A 20293-nucleotide genomic window follows, 5' to 3' on the forward strand; every position below is an offset into this window, starting at 1 on the left:
ACTTGGACAACCTTGATCCTGTGGCTGTTCCAACTCACTCCCACATGCCACAGTCATCCCAAGCAGCCATTAGTGTAGCTGCGGATTGCCAGAGGGATGCCAGCGCCCCCCAATGCACTTGCTACCCCACAGCTGTACCAGCATGGCATAGGGCACTCTATGTGTCCATCCGGAGATTCTACTTCACCAGGGGAACCGTTAGCTGGCCAGTTACACTTTCCAGCTCTTTTGGACTGCTGTAATGGCACAAAGGGACTTGAACTGAGCCACGGATCAGGCCTGCGGTGCTCTCATGGAGCATTGTGAATGGCTAGTTACATGGTCAAAAGTAACCCACGTTGGGCCCAGGTCTGCTCAGTGCTTAATAATAGCTTTCTACCAAGTTACGAAGAGGCATCACCTTGTCTTTTGAATTGCTTGCTTTGAGGGTTTAAGCACGGCCTTACATTACGATATGTTCAGGCACACGGGTCACTGCTAAATGGCGAACATAAAGCCACCAAATACACAAATAAAATAAAGAGAAAAAGAAAATTTATAAAGCTCTGACTCTGCAAACATGCTCAAATCTAGCTTCAAGGCCAGGCACAGTCCCACGGATCCTTAAGGGACTGGTCTCATACTTAAACAGGTTAGGAAGCATTTGCAGGATCGGGGGGCAATAGAACAGATCTTGCTCCCCCCGACATCAATGGTAAATCACCCTTTGAAGTCTGTGGTGCAGAATGACACCCAAAGAGAGTACATGTCAAGCAAAGCAAGTGGAAGTCCATGAGATCCTATTAAGGAGAAAAGCGCATGAGGGGTTTTAACTTTTTAGTCCATCCGCTCTTTTTAGTAGTACTAATAAGTGGCCATTACTAATGTTGGTCATGTGCCAAACAACTCATCTGAATTGTTCTTTAGCTTTCTTCCATGCCTAGAATCCCCCAGATTTCCATAAACCATCTGTTGATTGCTCAAGGTAATAAATATTCACAGAAAAGTATTTGCATTATTTGTGCAGCATTAATGATTAGAGGTTTTGCTTTAATTAGCTATTTATTCATTGCTTTGCATATTGTTGTAGAGTCAGTGTAGCTGAGTGATCACTAACTACATATCTAGGAATGCATGAGGATAAAATGTTATGACAAAGTTTTCATGATGTTCTTGTTTTTGCAGCATTAACAATTACTCCAACAGTGGTTTTAGGACAGTTCTCCCTCTTTTATAATCTTACCTTACCCCTCGCTTGCCCCATCCCTCTTCTCATTCAATACTTATTCTGTTTCATTTGTGTGGCTTATGTAGGTATGAGTTGAGAACATCAATTATCAATTAACAAAGAAGTGTGCAGATTTAGGCTAGAGTGCTAAAAACAGCCTCATACTTCCTTATCATCCACACTTGTGTCTGGACCAGTGATTGGTTCAGGAATTTGCTGTATTGATACATCATTAACTTAAGCCTCCAGCAATGTTCAAATAGTTTCCAGCACTCCATTAACACGGTGATTGTAGGGGGGTAAGTGGTTCCTTCGATTTTAGACAGTAAAAGGATGAAGAAAAATTATTTCGTCTTAGACCCAAGGTAATGGTGTTTCTCTTAATGCACATACCCATATTAACAGGGCCTGGACAAGAGCCCAGTGGAACTCTGGGGAAAAACAAATAGGTCTGGGTTTTGCCAACACATCCTCACAGTTGCATAGCAGCCTCACCCTGAGAAATATGCGTGTATTGTAGTTGAGTCAAAAGACAGGAATATTAACACCACCACACTCTTGTATTCTGTATGACTATTTTTGACCCGAAGATGTCAGGATACAAGTATCTCCATTTCTGATTTTGAAAATACGGTCCCCTTAGTATGCAGTAGATGGGTGCTGAGTGCCAGAATGGAGACTGCCCCATGATCTTAGCTGAAAGAGCCACTCCTGCACTCTGCTACACCCAGATTCCAGGCTCCCTTGAACGGCTGAGTCAATGTAAACATACATTTCATTGGACGATCAACACAGCACAGACTAACATTTTGGTTACAGAGCTCCCCACCAGGCTCCTAATCATCCTCAACCCTCATCCCATGTCTCAGAGAAGTGACAAATTCATAATGTGCCACAGGCTTGCAGCCTTTCATTTTACCTCTGACTCTGCAGGCCACGGTTTTCAGAAGTGACTCGCCAATTTGGACAACTCCATTTTTACATATCCAACGAGTAATACTTTAAAGGAGCTTGATTTGCAGAAAGAGCTGAGCTCCCATGTCAGGGAATCGGGCCCCTTTAAGGGGTCTCAGGCTGGGAACCCAAAAACGGAGGCACCACAAATCACTAGTCACTAATGTTAGCCCATAAATGTAAGATGGTATTGTTCCTTCTGGCCAGTGTAATAGGGTATGTGAAAAGGTCAAGTCTCTCTCTCTCTCTCAACAAGGATGGGATGGAGTTGTAACCGAATTTGTACACTAGACTGTCCTGGGTATTTTATTTCGAGCATTGCCATTTCTGATCTAGCAATTCTTCGGACTTCCAACAGACTGCCATCCAAAAGCACTTAACACTTTGCTAAATTATTGTACACAAACACACACACACTTATTTTGCCTATGATTAAATTAAATGCAGCCCTCTCAGAAATTTAGATCAGTGGTCTCCAAACTTTCTTGATCGTGCACCCCATCAGTAAAAAAATTTTGAGCCCCTGCCGCGCCGGCTCTACCATTTTTGCCAAAGCAAAAAAAAAAACAAAAAAAAAAAACGTGCTCCTCCTGCTGGGCACCCCCAAGGATCCTCTTGCGCACCCCACCTTGGAGCCCACTGATTTAGAGGATAGTTCAGATAATCTGTACAGATTAATTTTCACAAGCCGAACAATACACATACGTCTGCAGCATAAGCATGAACACTAGGGCCAGGCGAGCAGCTGGCTGAATTTGAATGGCAGAGCTGATCTTCTACACTCGTCCATTCTGTACGGATCAGGCTTTTTCTTATAGCCACATGGTCAGGCCTGAGGCCTTTGTCTGCCGCCACATTAAGAGAGCAGCAGCCATTAGGTAAGAAGCAGGAAGTCACATCCTCACATTCCATCTACATGACATTAAAACAACGTCATATCAGACGGTTAAGGAGGAGACCCCGTCCTAATGGCCCCACGATCACCAGATAAACAGAGCTTAAGATGGTTAAAGACAACTTAGTTTGATAGCATTCTGTCTGGCAAGAAATCACTTCTCAATAGTTGTGGTTGTGAAATCCTCATTTCTTTACTGTTTTATCTTTATGGTCCCCACTTCCCTACTGTCTGTCTGCAAGATCTCTGTCTGGTTCTTTGATTGTTTCTGTCTGTTACACAATTAATTTTGCTAGGTGTAAATTAATTAAGACGGTGGGGTAGGATTGGTTAGAGAATTTTGTGACACTATGTTAGGATTGGTTAGTAAAATTTTAGTAAAATGATTGGTTAAGGTACAGCTAAGCAGGAGTCAAGTTTCACTATATAAACTGGGGTCCAAAAGGAAGTTCTTTGGGAACCAGCTCCAGGACACAACCCCAAGAACAGAGATGCCAGACCTCAACACTCTGCCAATGACACCGTGCAGAAACTGGGGTTCCCCAGATGACCCGATCCTGACTGGCCTCAAGAAAAGTTCATCTGTCTGATTGGGAGTGGTGAGCACTGTGTGTGTCGCGTGTGCAGTCTAGTTTAGGTGATTGTTAATAAATAGAGGTTAAGTAGGATATTACTGTGTAAGGCTCTTTCACTGGTAAAAGACCCTGTAAACCTGCAAAAGATTAAGCTCTGAGTCCAGAGGGAACAGGTGTTTGCTCTGAGTCCAGAGGAGTAGAGACCAGAGCCCACGGAGGAGTAGAGCCCACGGAGGGGTAAAGTTAGGGTGCTTAATTAAGAGGGTTACAACAGAGCCCAAGGAACGGGGTAAGGGCAGGTGCCCTAGAGCGTAAGGTGACACCTGAGCCCGAGGAACGGTGTAGGGGCAGGTGCCCTAGAGCATAAGGTGACACCTGTGCCCAAGGAACGGTGTAGGGGCGGGCGCCTAGAGTGCAAGGTGACACCTGTGCCCAAGGAACGGGGTAAGGGCAGGTGCTCTAGAGTGTAAGGTGACACCTGTGCCCAAGGAACGGGGTAAGGGCAGGTGCTCTAGAGTGTAAGGTGACACCTGAGCCCAAGGAACGGGGTAAGGGCAGGTGCTCTAGAGTGCAAGGTGACACCTGTGCCCAAGGAACGGGGTAAGGGCAGGTGCTCTAGAGTGCAAGGTGACACCTGAGCCCGAGGAACGGTGTAGGGGCAGGTGCCCTAGAGCGTAAGGTGACACCTGAGCCGAGGAACGGGGGAGGGGCGAATCCCTACAGTGCGCAAGTGACAGAATTTTGTGCGGGTAACAATTCCCTTCAGGCTGCCAGAGTCAACACTTGCTGAGTCTGATGATACATAACATTATACCGGTGTCTGACAGGTTGAGACCCCTTCTGAACCGTGCCCTTCCCTAATTATACCCGTCACTACTTTTCAGTTCCATTTTTCATAAAAAAATAACAGACTCGGTTACCTGTAGAACTGGAGCTGTCGTTTGGGACTCCCGTACCGAGCACTTCCGGCAGCAAGGGAAAGAAAGAAGAAATATTCCACAAATCACATTAACAACCGGGAAGGGCCAGAAACAGAAAGCTCAGTCTCAGTTCATTGTGCAATGATCTTTGTGCTCTAGCGAACCTGTGCGGTTCATCGCCATCAAAGTCTCTATATGGTTTTTAAGGTCTCCACAGTTTCTCTTCACTAGAAGGAGCTGAAAAGCTCTGTGAAAGCTTGACAACAATGCCACCAAGTGGGGGAAAGAATTATGGGCACAAAATCGGTTCAAGGCACGTGCAAGCGGAGTCTGGCTCACCTGATTCAACAGAATGTCATTCAGTGTTAAAAAAAATAAAGTGAAATACAGGAAACGTACTCTTAAGCCCTTAAATGGAATAGATTATTTGAAAAGAAATTGAAGAGTGACCCATTCCTTAAAATAACAGGCACCAAAGCTCGGAAGGAAGCTTCAATATTGTTTATGCTATCAAGTGTTTGCACCATTCTGGAAATAACTGCTGTACATACCTTCAAAAATCAAGGTTTGGATTTTAGGATAGAACAGTGGCTGCTTCAGAGGTCATGACAACTGGTTTACCCTATTTTTCAAAAACTGCAAAAAATGTGCTCTCCGTAACAAAAACAGCTTCTGTGTAGAGGGTAGTCGGGGAAGCTAAACGCTCAGTTGAAAGGCTCACCTGTAAATCATCCCTGGAGAGCCAGTCTGTCTTAGCGAGAGTCGAGCAGGGGAGTCAGTGGTAGATTCTGGATACATTGAGCCAGCCTCAGTCTTCAAGCTCAGTTTCCGTTTTTACCTTCTAAAACGATAGAGAATAAAAAGTTACAACCAGAATAAATTGAATTTTTAAAGCACATGAATTTTTGTGTTTCCTCTCATTACTTTCTCTTAGAGAGCAGGGAATATTCCCATTGGTTGGAGCTGATATGGGAGTCAGGACTCTGGGTTCTAATCCTGCCTCTACCACTAATTCACCATGAGCTATCGGACAGACCACAGCCTCTGGGAATACTACGGATGGTCAGGAGACCATAGGTCAGGGGTTCCCAAACTGGGGGTTGGGAGATTATTACATGGGGGGGAGGGGGTCGCAAGCTGTCAGCCTCCACTCCAAACCCCGCTTTGCCTCCAGCATTTATAATGGTGTTAAATATATAAAAGTGTTTTTAATTTATAAGGGGGGGGGGGTGTCACACTCAGAGTCTTGCTAGGTGAAAGGGGTCACCAGGACAAAAGTCTGAAAACCACTGCCATAGGTTCATTGCCAGTACCAGAGGCTGCAGAGTGGAAGATAATTATGGAAAAACCTCCCAATGGGGACATCTCATCCTGACCCCCACTCAGCCGGGGGGACGGGGGCTATGTCCTGAGTCAGGAGAGGTTACATCCTTTTCACATAAATTAAAAAATCCTGCTGAGTTTGTTCTCATTATCCATGTACACATCAAACTTCTTCTGAATGCTGCTCAGTAAACACGTCAATGACATATTGTGGCAATGAGATCCACAGGTTAAATTATGAATTGTGAAGAGGAGTATTTCCTTTTACTGGTTTTAAATTTTCTGCTGTTCGATTTCATTGAATGTCCCCCTTGTTCTCCGATTACAAGAAAGGCTAATTAGGGATATCCAATGTTTCATTTCTATACCCCATCTTGTCGTCCCCCCTTGCTCATCTTCTCTCTAAACTGATGAATCTCAACTGTATTGCTCTCTCTTCATATGGAAACCTGTCCACCCTCTCGTCACTCTCATTAACTGTCAGTGCCTCCTATTTCTTCTATCCTTTTTGAGACAGGGCGACCGCTATTTCAAGTGGCAGAGGCATTTTAAGTACAAGGGTTGAAATTGCACTTAATAGTTAGATGACACGCCAGCAGCAGCTATGATCCCATCTACACTAGGACTGCCCTGATGTTGTCACTAGCAGACAGAACAGACATCAGCAACAGTGGGAAAATGTTGTCAAGTTTTCCTTGTGTAGACAGGTCTCAAGAAAGTGTAGGTAGATCCCTTCTCATCAGAACTATGCCAGAACACAGGAAACTTTATATAAACATGGATGCTTTAGATACTTCAAGGTCAAACTACGTAAATGTCCAAGTGCCCAAGACACTAGAATATTGATAAGAAAGAACAGGTTTGTATTTATAGTTTAATGCTGGGGTTTTCAAAAGGTGCTTAACTTCTATAGCCCAACTCCTGCTGAAAGTCAGGGGGAGGTGGTCACTCATTCCTTCCGGCAGCTTTCAAAAAATCGCAACCTAAATTCGCACAGACGCTCTGTTACTGATTTTGGATCTTACACCTTGCTTGAAACACACATATGTACATGCACATTTCTTTCATCTTTAGCAGGACTGTGGATTATTAGTTGCACAAAAATTAAGCACAATCAAGTGACAATTGAAGAAGCTGCTGTAACTTGGTGCTTTTGTCACTAGGCCATCTGCAGCTTTGGAACAAGCCAAATCGAGATGTTTTCTTGTTAATTATCTAGCACCCAAAGCTATGCTGAGCACCTAACAAACATACAGTACAGTAAGAACCGCCCCATCTCAAATGGCATAGACTATGCACAAGCTCGCCCTCATGAGAGGATGAGAGAACAAACCACATGAACAGATGTGTGATCACGTTGCTTATTGCACCACTGGAAGGTGCTCAGATACCATAGTGATGGGCATGGTATAAGAAAACGTATAGACTAGGACAGAACACAGAAAGTGAACAAAACTAAAGCAGCAAACTCAATCTCAACCCCTCCCGCAACACGCTCCATAGGATTCTTGAAGTCTCTGGCTCTGAGTTCATAACTCAGGAATCATCTTGAAGCAGTTCATCACCATCTGTGACCTATAACTCACACCTGGAGCAGACACTTCACGCGATCAGGTAACCTAGACAACAGCGTCATGCATCTCCATGAATCAGGACAAGTGCAAATTTGTGAATGAAAAACAACAGCCTGCTTCCAAAGGATAGTCGGAGCTACTGTGGTGAAGTCTGAAGTTCCAGCCTTATGTTTTCCTATTCTTTAACGAGCCAGAATTCCACGAAATACCCAAGAATTCCAACGCCCAAACTCAAAGAAACCGAACTGCAGAACGATACCATTCAAAGGCTAAATTGTCAGTTGTGTAGTTAGTTTACAGTCAGGGAAACCGCCTAACACGCTGCCCTTGTGTAAGGGTCTGTACGTACGAGTAACTGAGCATTGCACTGTACTGCTCCGTTCCAGTATTGTTTCCAAGTCGTTAAATGCCAGTTTAAATCAACAGATGCCAGACTCCACCATAAACACAGAAATGACTCTTCAAAAGTCAACCATACAAACAAGTGACGAAAGGGCCATCTCTAAATCTCACAGAGGGGAAGTTAAGACGACATGCAGGGTGGGAAGGGGAGGGAAGGGAAGGGGAATACAGATTCTGTAGAATAGCTCCTCCAGAATGGAGATGGTACCCTGGATGCTCAAGAGCCGTATTGAAACAGCGTGACAGGCAGAGGGCAGCAGATGAAACAGAAACAGAGAAGTTCCAAAGGAGCTGGGGTAGTCCAGGGGTAGGCAACCTATGGCACACGTGCCAAAGGTGGCACACGAGCTGATTTTCAATGGTACTCACACTGCCTGGGTTCTGGCCACCGGTCCGGGGCGCTCTGCATTTTAATTTAGTTTTAAATGAAGCTTCTTAAACATTTTAAAAATCTTATTTATTTTACATACAAAAATAGTTTAGTTATATATTATAGAAAGAGACCTTCTAAAAACATTAAAATGTATGACTGGCACGCGAAACCTTAAATCAAAGTGAATAAATGAAGACTCAGCACAGCACTTCTGAAAGGCTGCCGACCCCTGGGCTAGTGCTGGAAAAATTCACCCTCTCCCACTTCAAATTCCCCACCCCTCACACACATGGAGGTAGGCAGAGTGAGAGAGAAGAGACAACTGGGGTCCTGACTAGTGTGAAGGTTGTGCTAGCAAAGCTCTGCCCTGCATTGGAGGTTTCTTCACACTTTCCCTTTACTAAGGTCTATGAAGTTTGATGCCTGAAACATTAAAAACGTTTTTCTAGCAAGAGATTCGAGTGCGTCGGTTTCCGTGCTAGACGGAAGAGAAAATACTTCAGATTTTCCTGCAAATTTAGTGTGATTGGAGAAATGGGATTATAAAAGCATCAGCAGGAACTGTGCTTATCTGCATACTGCTAACCTGATTTGCCAACCCATTAAATGTGAAGAGGAAAACCTGAGGTTTTTAAAGAAAAGGCATTTTATGTGTGAAAGGCTGTGTGGATGCTTAAATAAGCCTGGTTTAAACTATCTTAAATTGATCAGTTTAAGATAAACTAAAATAAGCCACTCGCACTGAAATTGGGAGTATCCACACAGGGGTTTGCACTGGTTTAAATAAACCGGTTTAATTACACTGGGACAAGTGTGTATGTAGACAAGGCTGTAGGCACATATGTAAATGTCTGCCAGGTCAGAGGCTTTGGGTCCTCGCTGCCCTTGGAACCATGTGCCATTACCCAACCCCCAGCCCCAGCCTGTGCAATGGATGTCTTTGTCATGAGCAATTCTGGGGGGGAGAAAAACATGATATTTGGTTTCTTTTGCCTTTGTCTTTTAAACCTGTTATTTCCTTTGGTTACAGCTAGAGCAGCCTGAGGCCAGGTCCATAGCACAGACCCGTGAGCGATGCAGTTATACCGACCTAACCCCGTGCATGGACAACGGGCTTCTCCCATTCACACGGCTACTGCTTCTCGGGGAGGTGGCTTAAATATGCCAACAGGAGCTCTCCTATATGTGAAGATAAACCCTCAGATGCGAAGGTCGCTAGCAAGAGCGCATTTGTGTACGTGTAGTCTGGTTGCTCCGTGATTTTAGTCCACTGCTCTTGCAACGAGTCCTTCACACTGTTATGGCTTTCTCCAATTAGACGAAGTTAGCATTAAAAACAGAACAACACAAATACCACCGGGGAACTGCCAAGCAAGTTCTACCCAAGGCACGGTGGGCAGGAAGGTAGTAAAACACATTCTCTACCCAAAGGAGCATGTTGTAAAATAGGTCACTGAAGAACAAATTATGCTCTGCCCCCCGGAGTGATGGGGGGGAGCTCACACTACACATGTCAGATGAACAGAGTAAGGAGATGTTGCCTGGTCCATTGCCTCCTCCCTCCCTGTCCCTGCTCTCCCTCTCCAGGTGGGACAAGCAGGTCAGAGTGAAAGAGAATATCACAAACCAACGCACACAGTGCAATGAGAATGCAGCTCTAACTAGTCAACAGGCAACCCGAGAAGTTCACCATCATTCCCCCTCCCTGCCAGTGAAACCAAAGCGCTCAGAACAATACCCTCTACCCCATGCAAAGAAACAGCAACACCTCACCAACAACCGCTCGCTCTGGAGGGAAGCCACACAGCAAAGCGTGGAGACACAGGCTCCTTAAGGCTGGGCAAGCAGGCCCACGCATCAGTACAGCAGGGGCAGAAAATGAGGAGAGGAAGCCAAGTGTGAAAACGATGAAACACCCGCAATCTATGCAGGGCTGAAGGCATGAAACAAATACCTTCTCTTTCATAGGTTTCTAGGCAGCCAGCACAGAGCCAGACCATATAAGTCACCCTTCAACCTGCCCTTCAAATAACTTGAAATGAAATTTAATAAAATGCATTAAGGAAATCAAATTTGCTGATATGTTTATCCTGCATTATCCCACTTGCTTCCAATTCCTCCACTGGGCTCATCAGAGGGAAGCACAGTTTTGCTGCATTTAATACTTTTTTGGGGGAGAACTGCATGTCACCTTTTAATTCTGTATCCAGCCAGTGCCATCTGCTGTCAAGTCTCTTCTCCTAGCTTTGGTCAGGATTATAGCAAAATTCAGTGCTCTTTTATACACATTACTTTTTTAAAATTATGTTTTTAAGGTAAGCAGTCTTTTCTTCCCACAAAAATTCCTTTACACTGGAATCAACTAGCCAATTTCATCCCACATAGGAAATGAAATATTTCCAGAATCCTGGTCTAGCTTTCTTCAGTAACTCTGAATTCCAGACACACACCCCTCCGACCTGACTGGAATGCTGAATAGACTTCCAGCTGCTCTGCAGCCAGTGCTACCCAATAGAAATCAACTGCATCAGTCGAGTAACCAATCCCTCCAGAGACACGACGCTGCAAATAACGTAGTACCAGTTACAGCCCCTGCACCAAACCGGCAGGGCTCCGAACAGGAGCAAGTCAGGGAAATAACAGCAGCCACCTGCAACACTGCACAGCCCAAATTAACTGTTGCATAATAATAGCGGAGAGAGGGCGCTTTCATCTCTTAACGGGGACTGGAGAGCTTGTGGAGTCTAATGATGCTGGAGTCTTTGGAAGGGGGAAGGGATGGGAAACGGGGTGGCTGTTTCTCTCTTAAGCACCCCATGTTGCACACAGTACCTGAGCAGACAGAACAAGGGCTGCAAACAGAGCTGCTCAAAACTGGTGGGATGCATGGGGGGTACCAGGAGGATGTTAACATGAAACACAGCCTAAGATGCATGGGTGTGTGCGTGGGGGACAGGGGAGAAGAACCCAGGCTCCAAGATGTGACAGCAAATAATATCAGAAGTGGTCAGCATTATCCTAGTCAGACAGTGAGACTCCTGATGGGGTAAGCTGGTTAACCCAGAGTCTAAGTTAGTGTTGTAAATTGTGTGTGTTTTATTCTACATGTGTCTAGAGCTCATGGATAGCTGCTGTCTAAAAATAGACTCACTTGGTCCATTAAAAAAAAAAATTGAGGAAGAGATTCAACCCCAACGCCCTCCTTCCGCCCTCCCTCCCCCGCCTCTCTCCCCAGTCAACAGCCGATTTTGTATGAACCAATGTATGGCTCCACAAATATCCACATATGCTGCAGTAAAGAAAACCACGGCCACTGTATTTGCAGAAAGGCAAACAGGAGAATATGAGCTACTGTTCGCTTCCTTAGGCCACTTCTCAGCAGCAATGTTCTTTGGTTACCATTAGGAAAGGGGTGAACCCTGTCAAGGCTGAAGCTTTGCAAACCTCAAACTATGTTCTGCAAGTTTCCTAAAGTTCCTCTGAATTCACAACCCCTTTCCCCCCTGCAATGTAAACCAATCCGCCCCAACAAACCACGTGCTTTTTTTCCTAGCTGAAAGGATCAGAGCAGCTCCCACAAAAGCTCAAGCACCCTACATATGGTACCAGTGCTGTACTGACTTTCCACCAGAAAATCTGTCTCCCCCCGACCTCACTCCTAAGCAAAATGGGAATCCAGTGAATTGTTTCTACAGGATCCAAAAGTGCATCACACGTTTCACAAGTGAGGGGTCCAGTTTGGTAGGGTTTGAAGTCAGCCAAAGCTGGGAATTTCAAAATAGCCTATGAGAGTTAGGCACCCAGATCTCATTGAAATATCTATGGGAATTGGGTGCCTCATTTCTTCTGGCCATTTTGAAACTCGCAGAGAGTTTGTCCATCTCTGGTTATTATAAAGCTACACTGTAGCTTAATGAGAGGAAAATCCTCCTAACCTCATCTAAAGGCAAGCAGAAACGCAAGCATACACTCCTCTTAGAAGTAATGTGAAAATGGCATATGTGAGGGTCTTCATCTTATCAAGATACTGTAAGGGGGGAGGAGGGGGAGAATTGGTCAGCCACTGACACTGAACCACGAGAGCTGTGAGCCCTGCAATCGTTGTGAGCAATGCACCGATAGCTCTATCTGCACAGTCACAGAGGAGAAGAGGCTGGAAGGCCACATGCAAGCAACCTACCTAGAGTTTGGATAGTTAGATGATCCAGCCTTCCTAGACTACTGCCCTGCACTACACGGCGCTGGGACACTCACTGCGCAGGAGGACACGGAGAGACGGCCCACCCTCACAGCTAGGCCAGTCACATCGGTCCTGAGCAGTTTCACTTACTCTTTGATAACAGAAAACCAGCTACATAAAGCAGCCTACACCCAGCAGAAAGGCAACGGCAGTTTCTTTCTTCCGTTCCAGAGTGCCTGATTTCACAACTGCAACCTCAAACATCCTTTGTGCTGCAGGCACACAGCAAGCAAACCAATTCCTCCTTCCTTCAGTGTCGACAGCGTACGGTCAATCACTATCCTCTCTGTTGGCCACTCCAGAAGTTCCTTAATTTTATAAAAAGCAACAGAGGGTCCTGTGGCACCTTTGAGACTAACAGAAGTATTGGGAGCATAAGCTTTCGTGGGTAAGAACCTCACTTCTTCAGATGCAAGGCAAGGTGCCACAGGACTCTCTGTTGCTTTTTACAGATTCAGACTAACACGGCTACCCCTCTGATACTTAATTTTATAGTTATAACATTTAAAACGCCCATGTCCAAACCCATCAGCTGTTTCTGACTCAGTGGTGTGCTTGGTCCCCTACACTGTCAGTGTCTGGTGTTCTCAGGGTGAAATGAACTTTCCAAATGAGCTGTTTCTCAGCGAGACCTGGGGGAGCCACAGCCTCTAAAACAAGACACAGGAAGCTGACAAAAGAAAACAGAAATGGAAGAACAGTGCTCAGTGGCAACCTGAGACATTCCCTGGTCATGCTGAGTGATCATGCCAAAACAGAACTGATAACCTCAAGGTGACATCCATGCTGAGTGGCTCATCCCTTTCATAACATTCTCCTTTTCCCAAACCCACAGAAAGGTGTTAGGGACTCAGGTTTTTTAGCTTATCAATCACAAACACAAAGCTAACAATTGACACAAGCTCTGGATGCTACAAGAGGGCAGGATGTCGCAGGAGTTTGGAGGAATAAATGACAAATGGAAAAGCTTCATGCACATTTTGTTTTCAGAGGGGAAGGCATCCTCCTACAACTTGGGAAACCTGGGTTTGACTTCCACTTTTTAAAGGAAGTCTTTATCTCTCACTGCTTCTTTTACGTGGCTTAACAACCATGTAAAAGAAGCAGTGAGAGATAAAAAGACTTCCTTTAAAAAGTGGAAGTCAAATCCTAGTGAGGCAAATAGAAAGGAGCATAAACGCTGCCAGATTAAGTGCAAGAATGTAATAAGAAAAGCCAAAGAGGAGTTTGAAGAACGGCTAGCCAAAAACTCCAAAGGTAATAACAAAATGTTTTTTAAGTATATCAGAAGCAGGAAGCCTGCTAAACAACCAGTGGGGCCCTTGGATGATCGAGATACAAAAGGAGCACTTAAAGATGATAGTCATTGTGGAGAAACTAAATGGATTCTTTGCTTCAGTCTTCACGACTGAGGATGTTAGGGAGATTCCCAAACCTGAGCCGGCTTTTGTAGGTGACAGATCTGAGGAACTGTCACAGACTGAAGTGTCACTAGAGGAGGTTTTGGAATTAATTGATAAACTTCACAGTAACAAGTCACCGGGACCAGATGGCATTCACCCAAGAGTTCTGAAACAACTCAAAGGTGAAGTTGCGGACTGTTAACTAAGGTTTGTAACCTGTCCTTTAAATCGGCTTCTGTACCCAATGACTGGAAGCTAGCTAATGTAACGCCAATATTTAAAAAGGGCTCTAGAGGTGATCCCGGCAATTACAGACCGGTAAGTCTAATGTCGGTACCGGGCAAATAAGTCGAAACAATAGTTAAGAATAAAATTGTCAGACACATAGAAAAACAAACTGTTAAGCAATAGTCAACATGGTTTCTGTAAAGGGAAATCGTGTCTTACTAATCTATTAGGGTTCTTTGAAGGGGTCAACAAACATGTGGACAAGGGGGATCCAGTGGACATAGTGTACTTAGATTTCCAGAAAGCCTTTGACAAGGTCCCTCACCAAAGGCTCTTAAGTAAAGTAAGTTGTCAAGGGATAAAAGGGAAGGTCCTTTCATGGATTGAGAACTGGTTAAAAGACCGGGAACAAAGGGTAGGAATTAATGGTAAATTCTCAGAATGGAGAGGGGTAACTAGTAGTGTTCCCCAAGGGTCAGTCCTTGGACCAATCCTATTCAACTTATTTATAAATGATCTGGAGAAAGGGGTAAACAGTGAGGTGGCAAAGTTTGCAGATGATACTAAACTGCTCAAGATAGTTAAGACCAAAGCAGACTGTGAAGAATTTCAATATGATGGGGGCTAATTTAGCTACAACAAGTCAGGGAAAAGATCTTGGAGTCATCGTGGATAGTTCTCTGAAGATGTCCGTGCAGTGTGCAGAGGCGGTCAAAAAAGCAAACAGGATGTTAGGGATCATTAAAAAGGGGATCGAGAATAAGACTGAGAATATATTATTGCCCTTATATAAATCGATGGTACACCCACATCTCGAATACTGCATACAGATGTGGTCTCCTCATCTAAAAAAAGACATACTGGCACTAGAAAAGGTTCAGAAAAGGGCAACTAAAATGATTAGGGGTTTGGAACAGGTCCCATATGAGGAGAGATTAAAGAGGCTAGGACTCTTCAGCTTGGAAAAGAGGAGACTAAGGGGGGATATGATAGAGGTATATAAAATCATGAGTGATGTGGAGAAAGTGGATAAGGAAAAGTTATTTACTTATTCACATAATACAAGAACTAGGGGTCATCAAATGAAATTAATAGGCAGCAGGTTTAAAACAAATACAAGGAAGTTCATGGTGGTTAAGTCCATTAATGGCTATTAGCCAGGATGGGTAAGGAACGGTGTCCCTAGCCTCTGTCTGTCAGAGGGTGGAGATGGATGGCAGGGGAGAGATCACTTGATCATTGCCTGTTAGGTTCACTCCCTCTGGGGTACCTGGCATTGGCCACTGTCGGTAGACAGGATACTGGGCTAGATGGACCTTTGGTCTGACCCGGTACGGCCTTTCTTATGTTCTTATGGGTTCAAGTCCCGGCTCTGCCACAGACTTCCTGTGTGATCTTGGGCAAGTCACTTCATCTCTCTGTGCCTGAGTTCCTAATTGCTAGAGTGGGGATAATGGCATTGCCCTGCCTCCAGGGGATGCTGTGAAGATAAATGCATTACAGACTGCGAGGTGATGGGATCTGGAGAGATACCTCAGACCGACAGAATTCCCAGCGCTGCCAATGGAGAGGCAAGCAAAGAATGCTTAACTCAGGCTCTGCCTGGAGGACCTAGTACTTGTACCAAGCCACATAAACCAAGCCATACAGTAACTGTGAGCGTCAGACAGTCACACACTTACCACCCACGACTGACCCCTCCGGGATGGTGAAATGGGTAGGGTGGACGCTGCTGAGTGCTCCTGACGGACAAGAGGCAAGACTATCAGTGGCCTCTTGGCTATGAAGTTCTGGAGGAAGGTGAAATCCCACCTGGAACTTCTGGGCTTTGAACTCTGCTCTTCCATTTGAGGACAGTAGAACGACTGTTTTCGTCCAACATGCAAAAATCCCAGTTAACCTCCCCCACGCACAAGGGGTATAAACAACACCTGCTGACTGCTGAGACAGGGTGGTATCAAATTGGTGCTGGCCCTTCTGCTGGATAACTTCGGCAGACCAAGCATTCTCAGTCAAGGAGCCTTAGACAAACATAGAAGAAGTAATCCAGCAAGGGACAGTGATGCTGGAATGCCCGGCAAGGAACGTCTGGGGACCCTTCAGGAAGAGATCTTCCATTTCTTTGACATTTTAGTTGAGGCAGCAATATTACTTTGATTTGCACAATTATTATATAGTTTTTGGCTGGTTCTTTTCAGCTATGCTCTAGCTACTGTGTAATTTAACAGGTGATGCAGTCTTTGGTTTTCAATGTGATTTTAGTTTCATTGGGATCACTTTTGTTTTGATGACAACCCATTCCCAAACGACTAGTAAATTACAATTCTTCAATTAGGCTAGCCGAGAGAGCCCTACTGAACTATCCAGCTGCCATAACCAAGACAGAAAGCTAGCAAAACAACAGGATGCGCCGTTATTTAAAATTTTCCATGAACATCAGCCTTAATATTAAAAAAGGAACTAGCAATTCACTGAAACATCTCTTTGGTTTGACTGAGTATTACTAGAAGTCAGGAAATGCAGCATCATGTCATATTACCAAGCAACCCACAGCCAAGTAACACTGCACAGAAATGCCTCTAATTTTCAACACAGCACTTCAAAAGAAGCTGACTAGCTGCTATTTTGTTGCTCTGCTGGGGGTAGGAATAGTTAGGATGGAATGATTCTGCTCTTCTCATTTAATAGAAACCACTTGGGTTTAAAAGCTTGTCTGACATTACACAAGCCAACGCAATTTGTTTCTATCCCATCCAGATTAAACAAAAAGTTATTTGCTGCACAAAAAGATTAACAAAGGCTCAGCCAAGGTGCAATTTCAAGGAGATTTCTGGGGAAAGCTACAGTGATGTAAAACGTAAAGCAAAACCACTGGCAGTGCCTCAGCGAGAGACACTGCTTATAATTAAAAGATGAGAGAGATGGGCGGCCTACTTCCTGTTCCAATTTTTAGCACAAAACCTTGACAACGCTCTCTCAATGTCACTTAGAGAGGGACTTTCAGGTTGGGGAGGAGGGAAACCTCCAGTTTATCAGGCCTCAACTCAACCCTGATTATCCTTGGACTTCTCTTGTTCCCCACTGCTTTTATCCCACACAGATTAAAATATCAGGATATTTTAAATGAGGTCTCTCACAGAACGCTGACCACTATGGCAGAAAGAGCATTAGAGCATTGTCACCAGAAAAGAACACAGACTTCGTCAAAGGGCGATGGCTCAGATTAAACATCTGATACAGCAAAGGGAACAGGGGGCGGCCGGGGGGAAGAGAAATACTTGCTGCAGAAACTGCATAGTTTGCTCCAGTGCAACACTCCCTCTAATTAAACACTGTTGTGAGTGCAACTGAACACACCAGTTCTCCTTGACCTCCGATAGTTACATAAGTGATTAAAATTCAGGGTGATTTTTGTTATTTTCACAACGAATGCAGTGTGCAAAAAGGTGTCTGTAAAGTGCCTTGCTGAGATCAGGTTGGCAAATGAAAAAGGAACACTATCAACTTGAAACCGAGTCAGCTGAGTTCAAAGTAGTTTCCGATACTGCCCGCGTCTTTTAGCGCCCTGCCAAGTGTTGTGGTTTTATGGCATAGGCCTATCTTTAAATGTTTTCTTCTTCCCTGTTTTGTTGAGTGAAAGACCCACATAATGGGCCCAATTCTCTCTCAGAAACACTCCCGTAAATCCAGAGTCATCCCACTGAAGCCTGTGAAGTAACAGGAGACTCTCAACTGTATAAACGAGAGAAGCATTTGGCCCACATGACAGGAAGTACTGCATGATAGAGGGGAAATGGGGAAACTGACTATACAACGTGCTGTCAAATGCACAAAGCAAGCAGACTGAAGAAATAAAGAATTTTTCTCTCTGATCTCTTGCAGTTACTGGAATCTTAGTGTTCAAGAGAACATCTGAAATAGCACGTGAACTACTGGTCACCCCATCTCAAAATGGACATGTGGGGAGGGGGTTCAGAGAAGGGCAACGATAATGATGAGGACCATGCAAAAACTTACATAATGAAGATAAATGGAAAAGATTGGGATTGTTTACCTTGGAAAGGAAATGAATAAGAAGGACCATTATAAAAATATATAAATAATTAAAGTTATAGAGAAAGTAGATCACGAGCTTCAGTTCTTCCTGTCTCATAGCACAGGTTCATGGGGATACTCCAGGAAATTAAAACATGGCAAATTTGAAACTGATAAAAGGAAATTGTTTTTCACACAATGCAAAATTAGCCTGTGGAACTCACCGACACAGGACGTCACTGAAGCCAAAAACTTTGGAAGATTCAAGAATACCCAGAGTATTAATAGTTATTTGCTAACAAAAATTTCAGAAGGGACATTAAACCTCATGCTTCAGGGCTATTTTTACCTATCAGAGACTTGGGTGAGACAACGTGGGGGGCACAGATTATCCCATATATGCCGAGTGTGGGGGTTCTTATACTTTCCTCTGGAACATCTGGTACTGGCCACTGTCAGAGACAGGATACTGAGCTAGATGGACCTTGCGTCTGATCTCATCCAGCAATTCCTATGTTCCTAACAGTAACTTGGGAAAGAGTTTACAGGCAGAAGTGCAGTTTGCAAGCTGGTGGTGTTCTTTTATGCATGCAGGAGTCAACATGGTTGGTTACCTTGCAATCTCCGTTTGCTGCCTGCTGCTTTAAAGGAGATAAGAGTCAATAGGTCTGTTATGCACCTATTTTATATTCCTTTTAACCTCTACATTTACTGACAGTGGGTGCCGATTGGTTTCCATTGCTTAACTGTAATTATTTCCACTTCTTTGATATAGGAACTGCAGCATTATGATAAACAGACTGTACAGCTGTCTAGATTCACAGTAACTATCTTCTAACTACCCTGCTGCTCACTGAGTCTCCAGACAGGTCCCTATCTACCCCTCATACCGCAGGCACACTATGGGCAATTTCCCTCCCTCTGCTCCTCCACCCCCACCCCCACTCCACCAGTAGTGGAAGGAAAACTGCAACTTTCATAACATCTTTTTAAAATTGTAGCCCTTTGTCCTTGGTCTTGAACTTGGGGTCTGATGCAAAGCCCAATGGAGTCAACAAAAAGACTCCCCCGACATCAAAGGATGAGCAGACACAAAATGTAACTTTTTTGGCTTCAGGAAACTCATTTTCTAGCAAGGGTTCGGAGCTGTGCCCTTGTATGTTGCCCTTCAGACCCCTCCATCCACCAGTCAGTCTCGAAAACCTCAAAGGAGGGTTAGCAGCAATTTAAATCATCATCACTGCACATGTGCAGCAGCAGACAGTGTATATGTTTAATCCCATGTTCTTTCACACACACAGCTTTCCATCCAAAAATAATAGTGTGTGTTATTTCAATTATTTTCCCTAAAAGGTATTTTCTGTGAATAATGCTCCCAACTGCTCCCATCAGTCTGGCATGCCGGGGTCTCTGCTCTCTTAAAGACAAATTGTATTCTTTCTTTATTTTTACATGTGAATCAAGGTTCTCTGTAGATCAAAATGACTGCCAAAAATCACTCGTCTCTTCTGACCCAGTCATTTTATATTTCTCTTCAGCCTGCTTAAAACCATTATAACCAGTTTCAGTTTCATCAGTCTTAAAGGCTTAGCTGAAAATCCATTACAGTTAGAGTTATTGTATTAACTGCTCTGGGCTAACGCACGGAAATACAGGGAAAGCTGTTGATATGCAGAGTGATGTATCTAAAAGCCCTTGTGAAAATGAGGGGAGGGAATCTTTCACACACCTTTGCTTTACAAAAAGCTAACACAGGTCTGTCACATTTTTCTGGAGACAAAAATACAGCAGAACCTCAGAGTTACAAACACCAGAGTTACAAATTGACCAGTCAACCACACACCTCATTTGGAACTGGACGTAGCCAATCAGGAGGCAACAGAGACCAAAAATAAACAAACAAAAGGCAAATACAGTACAGTGTGGTGTTAAACAAACTACTAAAAATAAATGGAAAGCCGCAGTTTTCTTCTGCACAGTAAAGTTTCAAAGCTATTAAGTCAATGTTCAGTTGTGAACTTTTGAAAGAACAACCATCACGTTCTGTTCCGAGTTACGAACAACTTCCATTCCCGAGGTGTTCGGAACTCTGAGATTCTACTGTACTGGGGCAGGTGGAGCCTCTCTCCCATTCTGAGACAAAGCACATTTCGGCCTCTAGCCT

General features: G+C 44.3%; 1 protein-coding gene across 7 annotated transcripts in view; it reads right to left on the reverse strand.

Moving 5' to 3' along the window:
* Positions 1-20293, reverse strand: part of KCNAB2 (potassium voltage-gated channel subfamily A regulatory beta subunit 2) — a 118274-nt gene that overhangs the window by 65915 nt on the left and 32066 nt on the right. For 4 of the 7 annotated variants that reach the window (XM_008167148.4, XM_065574883.1, XM_008167147.4 and 1 more), the window contains exons 2-3: positions 5273-5392; positions 4552-4593 (exon numbers count right to left, since the gene is read on the reverse strand). In XM_008167148.4, coding sequence (XP_008165370.1) covers positions 4552-4593; positions 5273-5349 — 119 coding nt within the window. In that variant the 5' untranslated portion in view covers positions 5350-5392. The remainder of the gene's footprint in view (positions 1-4551; positions 4594-5272; positions 5393-20293) is intronic. The other 3 variants (XM_065574882.1, XM_042854045.2, XM_065574881.1) reach the window with 1 other exon arrangement.

This window comes from Chrysemys picta, chromosome 21 (genome assembly GCF_011386835.1).
Source record: "Chrysemys picta bellii isolate R12L10 chromosome 21, ASM1138683v2, whole genome shotgun sequence".
Classification (NCBI taxonomy): Eukaryota; Metazoa; Chordata; order Testudines; family Emydidae; genus Chrysemys; species Chrysemys picta.